This window comes from Orcinus orca, chromosome 1, assembly GCF_937001465.1.
Source record: "Orcinus orca chromosome 1, mOrcOrc1.1, whole genome shotgun sequence".
NCBI classification, from domain to species: Eukaryota; Metazoa; Chordata; class Mammalia; order Artiodactyla; family Delphinidae; genus Orcinus; species Orcinus orca.
In genome coordinates this window covers 189,854,239-189,866,835 of record NC_064559.1, presented here as the reverse complement: position 1 = coordinate 189,866,835, position 12,597 = coordinate 189,854,239, and the positions used below count along the sequence as shown (strand labels likewise).

The 12,597-nt window shown below is 55.6% G+C and overlaps 1 protein-coding gene across 6 annotated transcripts in view; it reads left to right on the top strand.

Annotated features, from left to right (window-relative positions):
• The window catches only part of PTPRU (protein tyrosine phosphatase receptor type U), an 83,671-nt gene that overhangs the window by 67,548 nt on the left and 3,526 nt on the right, over positions 1–12,597 (top strand). For 4 of the 6 annotated variants that reach the window (XM_004266564.4, XM_049712191.1, XM_004266562.4 and 1 more), the window contains 8 exons: positions 2,262–2,298; positions 2,898–2,995; positions 3,077–3,193; positions 3,998–4,152; positions 5,580–5,715; positions 6,231–6,380; positions 7,958–8,131; positions 10,738–10,878. In XM_004266564.4, coding sequence (XP_004266612.1) covers positions 2,262–2,298; positions 2,898–2,995; positions 3,077–3,193; positions 3,998–4,152; positions 5,580–5,715; positions 6,231–6,380; positions 7,958–8,131; positions 10,738–10,878 — 1,008 coding nt within the window. Of the gene's footprint in view, positions 1–2,261; positions 2,299–2,897; positions 3,194–3,997; positions 4,153–5,579; positions 5,716–6,230; positions 6,381–7,957; positions 8,132–10,737; positions 10,879–12,597 lie in introns of all 6 variants that reach the window. The other 2 variants (XM_049712186.1, XM_049712182.1) reach the window with 1 other exon arrangement.

The window sequence follows — 12,597 nt, the reverse complement described above, 5'->3', positions numbered from 1 at the left end:
GCCATCTGTCTAAAACCTTGTTCAGTTGTTTGCTGTATACTGACTAGCAATTGGGCGCTGGCAGTGTGCTGGGCACTGGAGGGACAGAGATGGATGAATCAGAAGAGACCCTGGCTCTCTCACGTGAGATTCTCAGGCAGACCGGTTTTAGGTGGAGTAGCTTGTTCCCAGCTTGACTAAGGCTGGGGGTGGAGGGCAGCACAGAGGCAGCACCCCTCTGACCCCAGATGCCCAGCAGCTCCCCTGAGGACTTGAAGCACAGGCAGTGGCTGGGGAGATGGCAGGAGGGAATTAGGCTAGACCCAGAGAGGTTCCAGTAGTGAGGGCTGAATGACTCTGGGAGGCTTTTCGTTATTGGTAACGTTGACTATGTTTTGGTCATTTTCATGGGAACGTGTAGGTACACAACACGTGCATGTCTTGCTATTATCCTCATATTCCGGAGGAGAACAGAGGCTTAGAGAGCCTGGCTACTCACAGTGTGTTTTGAAGCCCAGCCTTGGCACCACCTGGGATCTGCTTGGAAATGCACAATCCTGGGCCCTGCCCCAGACCTTCTGAATCTGAATCTGCCTTTTAACAAGATCTCCAGGAGATTCGTGTGCACAGTAAAGGCTGAGAAGAGCCCACTTAGTGCCTGGAATCACACAGCTGCTCCTTGGTAGAGTTGCAACAGAGACCCAGGTCAACTTGACCCAAGACTCAGATTCTTAACCCCTGTTGTAAACCACTGTCTGCCCAGCAATTCTTGACACCATTTAGATCTCCAGGAATTCTTGACATTCACACCATTTAGATCTTCAGGGGTACTCGTTGGCCTTTAAAGCAGTAGTAATAGTAATGGCTGTTATTGATTAAGTACTGGCTTAGTGCTTGCCGTGGTGCCAAGCCCTTGGCATATGTAACTTTATTTACTCCTCACAAGAGTCCAAGGAAGTAAATGCTATAAATATTCCCATTTTATTTATTTATTTTTTGCGGTACGCGGGCCTCTCACTGTTGTGGCCTCTCCCGTTGCGGAGCACAGGCTCCGGACGCGCAGGCTCAGCGGCCATGGCTCACGGGCCCAGCCGCTCCGCGGCATGTGGGATCCTCCTGGACCGGGGCACGAACCCGTGTCCCCTGCATCGGCAGGTGGACTCCCAACCGCTGCGCCACTGGGGAAGCCCAATATTCCCATTTTATAGATGTGAAAATACAGGCATAGAGAAGTAAAGGGATTTGCCCAAGGGCACATACTTAGCAAGAGCTATGCAGAGCAGAGATTTGAACTCTGGCAGTCTGACTCCAGGGCCCCTTGGGCCTGGGAAGCCCACGGGGCCAGAGGATTTGCTGGGAGCTGTATTGAGGGTGTGAACTTGAGGCAAGTGGCCGAGCTTTGTTGTTTCTCTTGCACCGGCCTTGCAGTACTTCTTACCTATCCCGTGTTGCCTACATTGATCCCCTGGGTGTCTCCTGTGCGCAGGGCCTCATGGGTGGCTAAGGCCCCAGGGTGGGGATGGAGTCTGGCTGGTTCCACTTCTCTGCCTGAGGGCTCTGGGGATGGAGGACGAAGCAGCTCTTGGCCTCTCTTTTGTGGGAGATAACGTAGGTAAAGTGCTTAGCACAGTATGTGACCATAATAGGACCTCAAAAATGTATTATTATTTTAATAAAGAATTATTTTAATTATTTGTTATTGTTTTTATTACTGATTTCAAAGATTTTAAAACACGTTTTATCTGAAGTCCATGAGCAGCTCCTGTGCTCATTTGCTCCTAACCTGAAGCCTCCATCTGGCCGCCCAAGCTCTGGGTGACTGGGGTAGTCGGGAGGGGCATTGCCCATTCTGGTTGCCCTGAGGGGGCCTGGGATAGCTGACAAGACCCAGCCTAGGATCTGGGGTTGCTTAGGGTCTCTGGGGCTTTAGGAACAGGGCAGGGTCACCCCGCTATTTATTTGTCTTCAAACAGCAGCCGGGTTGTGAGCAGATTGCGGATAATTATCCCCAGTTTATGAATGGGGAGACCCTCTAGGCCCATAAAGGAGTTGTGTCCTCCCTCGGGTCACATAGCAGAGATGGGTTTAAACCTAAGACACTGGTGTCTGAGCTGTACTTCCTTCCTTACTTGGGGACTGGGAGGACAGGGTCACCCTGGTCAGGAGGGTGGGGCAGTTCCCTGGGGGGTGTGTGCAGCTTCTGGGAGAGGAGGGCAGAGGGGGCCTGAGCAAGTGAGGGGCTGCTCCCTGGGGTCTTACCACACCCTCTTCTCCTGTTCCAGGGTTACCACAGGTCAAACCACTTCATAGCCACTCAAGGTACCTGGCACCCCCCCCATGTGCCCCTCAGTGTGCCTGCCTTCCTGCCTTCCCTGCTTATCTGCCTGCCTCCCATCCGTCTCTCTGTCTGTCTGAGCCCCACTCTCTGACTGGGTGTCTGGAATCTGGCCATCCGTCTCCGCCCCCTCTTTGTGTTTTTGTTTCCCTGATGTGCACCATCCGTTTGTAGCTCCTGGTCCAGCTGTCTGTCTGCATGCAAAAGGGCCAGCCACACTCGGTCCTCCCAGGTGTGGGTTGTGCCTCTTGGTCTGGGGGCCGCCTGGGTCCCTCTGGCTGCGTCTTGCCGCCCAGCTGTCCATCTGTCCATCCCGCCTGGAGACTTGTGCCTGGCCCTCTAGCTCTGCTTCTTGGGTTGCGCTCAGGATGAGGGGTGTCTCCAGGCAGGCCCTCCCCGATAATGCCCACCCCCAGGGCCCAACAGGCATGAGTTGGCAGTTGGTGGGGTGTGTGTGGGGTGAGCACGAAGCCCCCATTTGGGGCTCAGGAGTCTCCTGGCCTGGGGTGGTGGTGCGGGGCAGCCGTGTGCTGGGCCTGGGTGGAGACCTGGCCTCAGGGACAGGCATCCTCTGTGCCCCCAGGGCCAAAGCCCGAGATGGTCTACGACTTCTGGCGCATGGTGTGGCAGGAGCACTGTTCCAGCATTGTCATGATCACCAAGCTGGTGGAGGTGGGCAGGGTAAGTGGGGCCGTGGGGGACGGGTGTGGTGGGTCAGGGGGCAGTGAAGAGCCCGCTGAACCTGCCCCGTGGGGACTCCAGGTGAAATGCTCGCGGTACTGGCCAGAGGACTCGGACATGTATGGGGACATCAAGATCACGCTGGTGAAGACGGAGATCCTAGCGGAGTATGTTGTGCGCAGCTTTGCCCTGGAGCGGGTGAGTCTCCTGTCGTCACGGGGCCCTTCCCAGGCTGCCTGCGAGGTGGGGCAGAGCCCACCTCCCCCAGCCCAGGAGTGGAGGGTGGGAAGGGCCCCGCTGCCTGCCCAGCAAGGCAGCTACTCGGTAACTGCTGAGAGCACCGTGGACGGGTGGAAAGGTGGCCGTCTTTGCTGGCGACTCCGAGAGGAAGTTGAGGCGATGAGGATGATGCGGGTCGCAGCCCAGGTGCCGGTCCTGTTCTGTGCTAGGCTCTGTGCTAAGCCCGTTGCACATATTGTTTCAGCCCTGGAAAGCTCTGTGGGATTAGGCCTTTGCCCTTAGACCCATTTTATAGTTAAGGAAAGTGAGGCTCAGAGTGGTTACATCACTCATGAAAAGCCACAGGGTCAGGCATGACCAGATTGTCCTAATCATGGTCCCACTTGATCGTCTATAATATCCTCGGAAGAAAGATAGTTTTCCCCCTTTGAACTAAGACCTGGAGAGTCAAAATGATCTCCTAGGGCTGTTGTGTAATCCAGGCGGTAGAGGTGGGTGACTACTAACGCAGGTGTGGCATCAGGAAGATCCCAGCCCAACTCCTGCATAACATCTGTCTCGTCTAACTTCGGGCAAGTGGTTTCTCCTCTTTAGAGCCTTAGTTTTCTCACCTGTACAGTGAATCATTAATACCCACCTCTTGAGTGTCATTGGGGTGAACTGAGTTCTTGCGGTGAGATGCTCACCCCAGTGCCCGGCACACAGCAAGTGTCTGATAGATGCCAGCAGGGACTCTGACTGTTACTACTCTTGTCTCCCCAGAGAGGCTACTCTGCTCGCCACGAGGTCCGCCAGTTCCACTTCACGGCGTGGCCGGAGCACGGCGTCCCCTACCACGCCACGGGGCTGCTGGCTTTCATCCGGCGCGTGAAGGCCTCCACACCTCCTGATGCTGGGCCCATTGTCATCCACTGCAGGTGGGGTGCCGGGAAGCCCAGGGAGAAGAGGGGCGGGGAATGGGGCTGTTGGAGGTCCCTAAACGAGACTGGACTTGGGTCCTTCCTGCTCAGAGACAGAGGACAGGGGAGAATGACCACCAGGGGCCCTTTGCCCTTTGAGCTTTGGCTCTGGAGTTGGCACCCTTGTGTGCTCCCCAAGACCTGGGGAGGCCCTTCTCTCAGATGCCGAGGGGGCGCTGGAGACATGGAGGGGGTGAGGGGCTGGCGAGGCACCAGGCAGGACTGAGATCCATTTGCTTCCTTTGAGCAAGTGTGCCCCTGGAGCCCCCTTCTGGTCTGTATCCCCGTCTTCCCTTCCAGAGCAATCACTATCCTGACTTCTAAACCACAGATTCATTTTGCATGCTCTTGAACTTTGTGTAAATGGAACCATGCATCAGGTGCACTTCGGAATCTGACTTTCCCTTAACCGTATGTTTATAAGGTTCATCCATGTTGTATCCTGTTCCACTGGGTGAATAAACCCCAATGTGTTTATCCACTCTGCCATGGATAGGCATTTCCGGCTTTGAGCTGTCATGAATAGTGCTACTAAGGACATTCTGTTACATGTCTTTTGGCCGACACACACACACCCTCCAGGGAGGTATGTTCGTAGGAGTGGAATTGCTCTGTGCGAATGTTCAGCCTTACTAGGTACTACAAACAGTTTTCCAGAGTCGTTGCACTAATTCAAGCCCCCAGCAGCGGTGTACGGGAGACCCGGTGGCTGTGTGTCTTTGTGGCTGACACTTTGCTACTGCCATTTTCAAGCGTGAGATCTTGGTGTCATCTTTGTCCTCCCCCCTCCTCTCAACTCTGCTCAACCTGGTGCTGAATGTGAGGATCCCAGAATTGGGCCCGACCCAGCCCAGCTCTCAAGGAGCTCCCAGTTGGTGAGGGAGACAGCCACCTAAACAGTGACCACGGAGCAGGAAGGAAGGTTTTGATAAAAGTCCACCCAAATTGCTCTGGGAGCTCAAAAGCATGACATCTGCTGGAGGATCCACTGAGTATGTGAGTGGGTTTGAGTGCGTAGGGCTTTGAAGGATGTGCAGGAGATTTGGGGACATCCAGGAGACCAGAACATTCTTGGATTAATGTTCTCTGAGCAGCACCTTTGTTCCTCTCCCCCAGTCACAGCTGCTAAGTTGGGCTGGTTTCACATCTGCATTCTCCCTACCCTTTCTTTCCTCTCCTTCCCCAAGGCCCAGCCCCCACTCTGTCCTCTATCACATTTCACCGGAACTCTTCCAAGCAGCCTTGTGTCTGGCTCCTCCTGTATCCCCCATCCCCTGTGTGGTGTAGATATGGCCAGGGGCCCCAGGCACCCTCTTCTCTTCTTCTGCTTGGTCCCGGGCTTCCTCCCCAAGGTCCTGACCTGGCCTGGGCCGCTCTCTCCCCAGCGCGGGCACTGGCCGCACAGGTTGCTACATCGTTCTGGATGTGATGCTGGACATGGCGGAGTGTGAGGGGGTCGTGGACATTTACAACTGCGTGAAGACCCTCTGCTCCCGGCGCGTCAACATGATCCAGACTGAGGTGGGGTTGCAGCCCTCTCCCCGCTTCCCCTCCAGCAGGAGTGTCCCTCGTTCAGGAGCTTGAAGCCGGTGGAGTGTGTCAGAAGGGTGTCCTAGGATGTCCCCTTGTTCTTTCCCATCCCTGAACTTGGTCGGCCAGCCTCTTAGGGTCTTCCCAAACTCAGCTCCACTGTGTTCAGTTGGGTGAGGTCAGACGGCACTGTGCCAAGGTCATAGGTTCTACAGTCAAGGCATAATGCTTACTGGGTTTGTCTCCTCACTAGACGTGTGACCCTGGGCTGTCCCCTCACCTTCAGAGCTTCTCATAGGGTTATTATGGGGATGAAATATGAGATAAGTGAGCAAACATCCCTGAAGGTTGTTTCAGGTACAGTGGGTCCAACCTGTAGTAACAGGTGGTTGGACTCCACCTCAGAGCAACCCAGCCTCAAACATGAGCTTGCCTCCCCCCTCAACCTTAAAATCTCTACCTTCTGCTCCTCTCCTGGTTCCTCATATTCTTGTCTCCTGCTCCAGGAGCAGTACATCTTTATCCATGATGCAATCCTGGAGGCCTGCCTGTGTGGGGAGACCACCATCCCTGTCAGCGAATTCAAGGCCACCTATAAGGAGATGATCCGCATTGACCCTCAGAGTAATTCCTCCCAGCTGCGGGAGGAGTTCCAGGTGGGGCACGAGTGTATGTGTATAGGTGTGGTTTATGAGTATGTGAGTGTGTGTGTGTGTAGTATTGGGAGGTCCTCAGTGCTGTAGGAGTCACCGAGGGCCAAGCAGGATGCACAGAGCTGGGTTACTAGGAAGGACTTAGAGACAGTGGAGGAGGTGGTGCATCTAAGAAATTAAGAGCCCAGGCTTTGGAGTCAGATAAACCTGGGTTCAAATCCTGCCTTACCTAGTTAAGAGCTGTGAATAACCTTGAACGAATCACTTGACCTCTCTAAACCACAGTTCTCTTACCCAGAAAAGAAAGATAGTTAATATTGTCCTTGCAGTCCTTGTAGTCATTAGGATTCTTCTGGTTGTAGGTGATAAAAGTCCAGCTCAGTGGCTCTTGTAACTGAAAAGTCTGAGGGTGGTGCAGCTTTAGTTATGGCTGGATCCAGGGGTTCAAGTGATGATGCCAGGATTTAGTCTGTGTCCATTTTTGGTTCTGCTTTCTTCTGTTTTTGGCTTCATTCTCAGACCCACACTCTGGCCCCTCACGGTGTCAGGCTTATGTTATCTTTGCCGTCAGAAGACTCTGGAAGAGGGCAGTTCATGCTCCCAACGGCCCCAATAAAAGTCCCAACCAGACTCTCATGTGCCCATTTCTGAGCTGATCACTGGGACCAGAGAGATGGAGCACACAGATCGGCCTAGGCCTGGTTCTCGGGGCAGGGCCAGTCTCACCATGTCACATGACTGAGGTGGGAGAAGGCTGGTTCGCCAGAGAAGTTTGAGCATGGTCACTGGGTACAGAGAGACCCCAGATGTCCTTTCTACTCCAAGGTTCCCGTGAGGGTTTGGTGGTACATGCCGGGGGCCTGGCGCTCTAGGACGGGCATAGAGTGATGTCACAGGAAATGTTCTCTGTGATTCCTGGAGAAGGATGTTGAGCCCTGAGGACCATGAGAGACTGGGTTCCCTGGTAGGGAGCCCCAAGAATAAGAGAAGAAATGGAGACCCGGCGAATCAGGATGCATGAGGCATGAAGGCGGGAGGGTAGGGGACGTGACCCAGAGTCCCTGGCTTGCTATTGTGCCAGGTGTCCCTTGACAGGGCCATGATGGAGGAAGGTGACCACCTGTGTCAGTCCCTGGAGTCTGCTTTGTGGAAGATATGGGGTTTCCGGGCTTAGCTCCTTGCAAGCACCTGGTAATGACCCTCATGGCGCCATCTGTGTATTGACAGCTGTGCCTGTGCCAGGCTTGATATTATCTCACTTATCCTCCCAGCAGCCCCGTGAGGTTGGCATATTATTATCCCATTTTACAGTTGAGGGAAAATGAGGCTGAGAGATACAGTAGCTTGTCTAAAGTTACATAGGTGCTGAGCAGGCAGACTCCAGTCCCCAGAGCTCTGTCCAGGCCCTGGCATCCTGGACACAGGGAGCCTGTGTCCTTCCCTCTCTCCCTTCCCTCTGGACCTCAGTTTCTCCATCCATTAAATGGGCCTAATAACCCAGCCCCATCTCCTTCATGGGGCTGGGAGGAGGCCCCACAAACACAGGAGTCACCTCCCTTTCCTCTCCCCACTCCTTGTAGACGCTGAACTCGGTCACGCCGCCGCTGGATGTGGAGGAGTGCAGCATCGCCCTGCTGCCCCGGAACCGGGACAAGAACCGCAGCATGGACGTCCTGCCGCCTGACCGCTGCCTGCCCTTCCTCATCTCCACCGATGGTGACCCCAACAACTACATCAATGCAGCCCTGACAGATGTGAGGGCACGGGGGTGCCCATGGGGGTGGGGTGGGCTCTGGGACTCTCCCACCCAGCAGCATCTGGGAAGGTCCAGGAGCCAGGGGGACAGAGCTGAGGGCTCTGATTAGGGGGACCCTCTGCCTTTCTTGGGACCAGGCCCATTGTGTGGTCCTCCTTCCCCCAAGGATCTTCCATTCAGGGCACTTAAGCCAGTGCCCCCTTCAGGTATTACCCCTGGCCTGAATAGAAGTCTGGGTGGTGGAGTTCAGACAGGGCTGTCTCCAGGGTCAGGCCCAGCAGAGCCTGGGGTAGGATGAGTGATTCGAGGGCTTTGACTGGGGAGGCTGGGAGGGTTTGGGGTTGGGACTTGAGATTTGATATCTGGAGCCAGGGGAGCTTGTCTTGGGGTGGTCGAGCTAGAGCCTGCCCAGGACCTGGCCTGGAGTAGTGACTTGTTCCCTGGCCCAGCCTGGTATTGGTCTGAGGGCTCAGGAGCTGTTTAGGAGCCCCTTCCCTTGCTCCCAGCTCAGGGGGCTCCACCGCCTTTACTGGGCATTGCAAGCAGACCAGGGGCTTTAGGGTCCAGTGAATAACTCCCAGGTGCTGCTACCTGAGGGGGATGAGTCTGGGAGTGTCCCCTCACTCCTTCCCCAACTGGACCCAGTTGAGAGAGAGGTGTAGGGGCCAGACAGGTGGAGGTAAAATGTTACCGTTTTAAGAAAGCCAGTGACACTGGAGAATGTGACTTCAGCGATGTGGCTAAGTGGACTGTCTGCTCCTTCACCCCTCAGGCAGGCAGACCGGTCCTCCCGGCCACAGCTGTCCAGCCACAGCCCCACTCATGCCCCCTACATCAGGGATAGGCCTTTCCTGTGGGAGGGTGCAGCAGCAGTTGAATGCACACCTTCTGAGGACAGGACGGGCTGGCCTGGAAAAAGCAGGGAAGGGGCCAAGCTCAGCGCGCTCCGTCCTCATCCCAAACTTGCCCATGGGAGGAGTGCCTGAAGGTGGGCCGAGGCCAGGTGTGTCACCACTGGACGTACCTCCACGTGGAAATGAGAGCTGAGGGGAGGGAGGTTCCCCTACAGCAGGGACGAGGGAGATGGGCCTTTCTTGGCCCAGTTCCTGGCCAGGGCCCCTTGGCACGCAGGTGCAGGGGACAGTGGGGTTTCTCTAAGGAGGGAAAGCTCCCACACTTGCTTCCCAGGGGCTTCCTGGAGCGAGCTGAAGGCAAGTGGGGGAGTGGCCCCAGCCACTGCAGGGAGTGAAGGGAGAGGGGGCCGGGGCCCTGGAGAGGAGGCAGAGGGTGCTGGCGAGCTTTGGATGGGGACGTAGGAATCTGTGGCCTCCCTCTCAGCTTGCTCTTTGGCCTCAGCGTGCCCATCTGCACATGGGGGGATGGAAAGGAGGCTCTCTGAGGTCCTGAGAGTCTCTGAGCTGGAGAGGGTCACACTGGCTCCCTGGCCTTGGATGGGAATGGGCGAGTAAGGTGGCGAAGCTTCCCTGGGGCCATGATATCTCACGCACTTGATCCCAGCCACGCAAAGCCTTTTGCCTCGTGAACCATGAGTCCCAGGAGCCAGGAGGCCCTGATGCTTGGGTTGAGTGAGCTAATCTTGGGGCCAGCTGGGGTCTGTTGCGGGTGGTTAACTCTGCAGGGAGCTCCACTGGGTGCCCAGGCCTGAGGTTTGGAGCCTGGCTGGGCCTGGCCTTCAGGAGCTGGCAGTCAGGGAGCCTTCAGTGAGCCCTGGGGAGGGGGTCGGAAGAGAAGAGCATCAGGAGAGGAAGGGGGACATGGCACAGGTGGGTCAAGGCAGGGCACCAGGAGGAGACTTGGGCTGGGGCACTGAAAGGGGGGAAGGCTGGTGCCAGCCCACCTGGAGGGGCCAGGTTGGGAGCAGGGAACAGAGTCAGTACCGGTCACTGGTCTGGGGTCCTGGGTTGGGGTGTCAGACCTTTGATCCGTGGAGTTGGAAGGGACCTAGCTATTTATTTATTCAAAAATATTTATTGAACCCCTACAAAGTTCTGGGCACAGACCACACCCTGGAATCTCTGCCCTCCTGAACCTTGTATTTGGGGAATGGGTTGAGACAGTCAACAAACAAATATGCAATGGAATGTCAGTCGCTGGTAATTTCTACAAAAAACAACCAGGCAGAAGAAGTATTTAATGTGGGTCTTGGGGTATGTGTGTGGCAATTTTTAATGAGTTCGTAAGGAGGGCCACTTTGAAGAGGTGAAGTTAAGCAAAGACCAGAAAGAAGTGAGGGAGAGAGCCATGTATACACTTGGGAAATTTGTTCCTGGCAACAGGAATAGCAGGTGCAAAGGCACTGAGGCAGGGAGCAAGCTTGGCCAGCCTCTGCCTACCATGCCCAAGCTCCCATTGCCACCCATTGGGAACCTTTTGCCCTTTAGCTCCTGGGGGCCATGGGCTTGGGCATTAGAGGTCTGGGGGCTCACCCCATCAACTGAGGCCTCAGTTGCTGGCCAGCCTCCAAATTGGGCCCTTGGAGGCAGCCTGGTCCTTTGGGGGCAGAGCTGTGGTGGGCAGGGCAGGAGGACAGTCTGTTGCAGAGGCTTGGCAATGTCGGGGCACTGAGTTCTGGTTTCCCTGCAGAGCTACACGCGGAGCGCAGCCTTCATCGTGACCCTGCACCCACTGCAGAGCACCACGCCTGACTTCTGGCGGCTGGTCTACGACTACGGGTGCACCTCCATCGTCATGCTCAACCAGCTGCACCAGTCCAACTCCGCCTGGGTGAGGGCCCTGCTGGCCGGGCAGGCTGGCTACCTGCAGCCTAGGACCTCAGTGTATTCAAGGGCACATCTCAAAAGTCAGTGGTTGGAACCCAGCTCTGCCACCTACTTGCTGAGTAGGGACCTTAGATGTGTCCTACTTCCTCCCAGAGCCTCAGTTTCCTTGTCTGTAAAACGAGGCTCAGACTAGAGAAAAATAGCTGTTCTTTACGGAGCATCTGATGTACGCCAGGGACTCTGCTTATGGGCTTCAGGTGAGAAAATTAAGACCCAGAGAGGTGAAGTGACTTCTCCAAGGTCACATAGCTGGGCAGTGGCAGAGCTGTGCCCCCTACCCTGGGCTGCCTCCTCCCAGAGCCTCTGCTTTTTCAGTCACTCAGCGAAACTGCTCATGATGGGGGCCTTTGAGGCAGAGTAAAATTCCAGCCTCCTTACCTTCCGACTGTTTGATCTAGGGTAAGTTGATCTACCTCTCTGAGCCTCAGCTTCCTTCTCTGTGAAATGGGGGCTATCACAGCACCTGTTCTCTCAGGGGTTATTGTCAGGACCATGTGAGATGTATGCTTAGCACTGTGTCATGCCCGGCACATAGCAGGTGCTCGGTACATGGCAGGGATGAAGATGATGAGGGTGACAGTCGCTTCTGAGGTTGGTCCAGACACTGGTCAGTGAATTCAGCCTAGGGGCAGCTACCCTCATTTCCTTTCAGGGCTCCCAAAGCTGGAACTCCTGGGAGGTACAGACGCCCAGCCTTCCACCCTGCATGACCATCTTCTCTAGATCTCTGGGCCCCCGCTCTCCCCAGGTCCCCATCCCAGGAGGCCCAGGAAGATTTGCTGTAAAATGAGCATGACAGCCTCTTAATGGCTGCCTGGGGAAGATGGTTAACTGGGTTCTTTGCAAGTCAGGCGCTTGGTATAAATGACCTAGAACTGCAGGGTAATGGGCTCCAGCACCTGGACAGGGAATCCCATGTGGCAAGGACCTGCCCTTGCTCAGATGGAGGCGAGGGGCCCATAGGGACTCTCGCACAGATGTCATTCACTGGTCACCCATTTGCTCATTCATTCAACCACCTTTCCTCACGGGCCACTCCCTGTCAGCCCGGTGGGGAGACAGAAGAACACACGGCCCCTCCCAGATCTCACGGTCCAGGGGTAAGCAGGTACAAAAACTGATCATGACAGCAGAGGGAGAGGGCTATCATGGACCTGGCACAGGGACACACAAGAGCCTGGGGGGATGATTGATCAGGGAGGTCTTCCTGGAGGAGGTAATATCTGAGCTGAGATGTGTAGGAAGGGTAGAGTTAACTAGGTGAAGAGGTGGGAGATGAGTGATCCATGGAGAGGGAGCAGCACGTGTAAAGGCCTGAATGCAAGGAGTTGCCAGGCCCCAGGCAAAGGAGGAAGGTAGTGTCCTCTCTTCGTGGTCAGAGAGGGAGGCAGATGGAACATGGTGTTGTCTGGGAGGAGCCTAGGGACCATTTCACAGATGGAGAAACTGGGGCCCAGAGAAAGGAAGAGCCTTGCTAGAAGGCTGCTAGAAGCTGGGGCCTTGGACCAGCTGCCCAGAGGACCCGTGTATGTACGTGTGTGTGGGCTGCTTCTCCTGTGTCTCTCCACTGTCTTGAGTCTGTGGCCTGGAGGGGGTACATTTAGGACCCTGACTGCACAGAGCGATCTTGGGGCAGGAGTCGGGGTGCTGAGCTGTGTTGCAG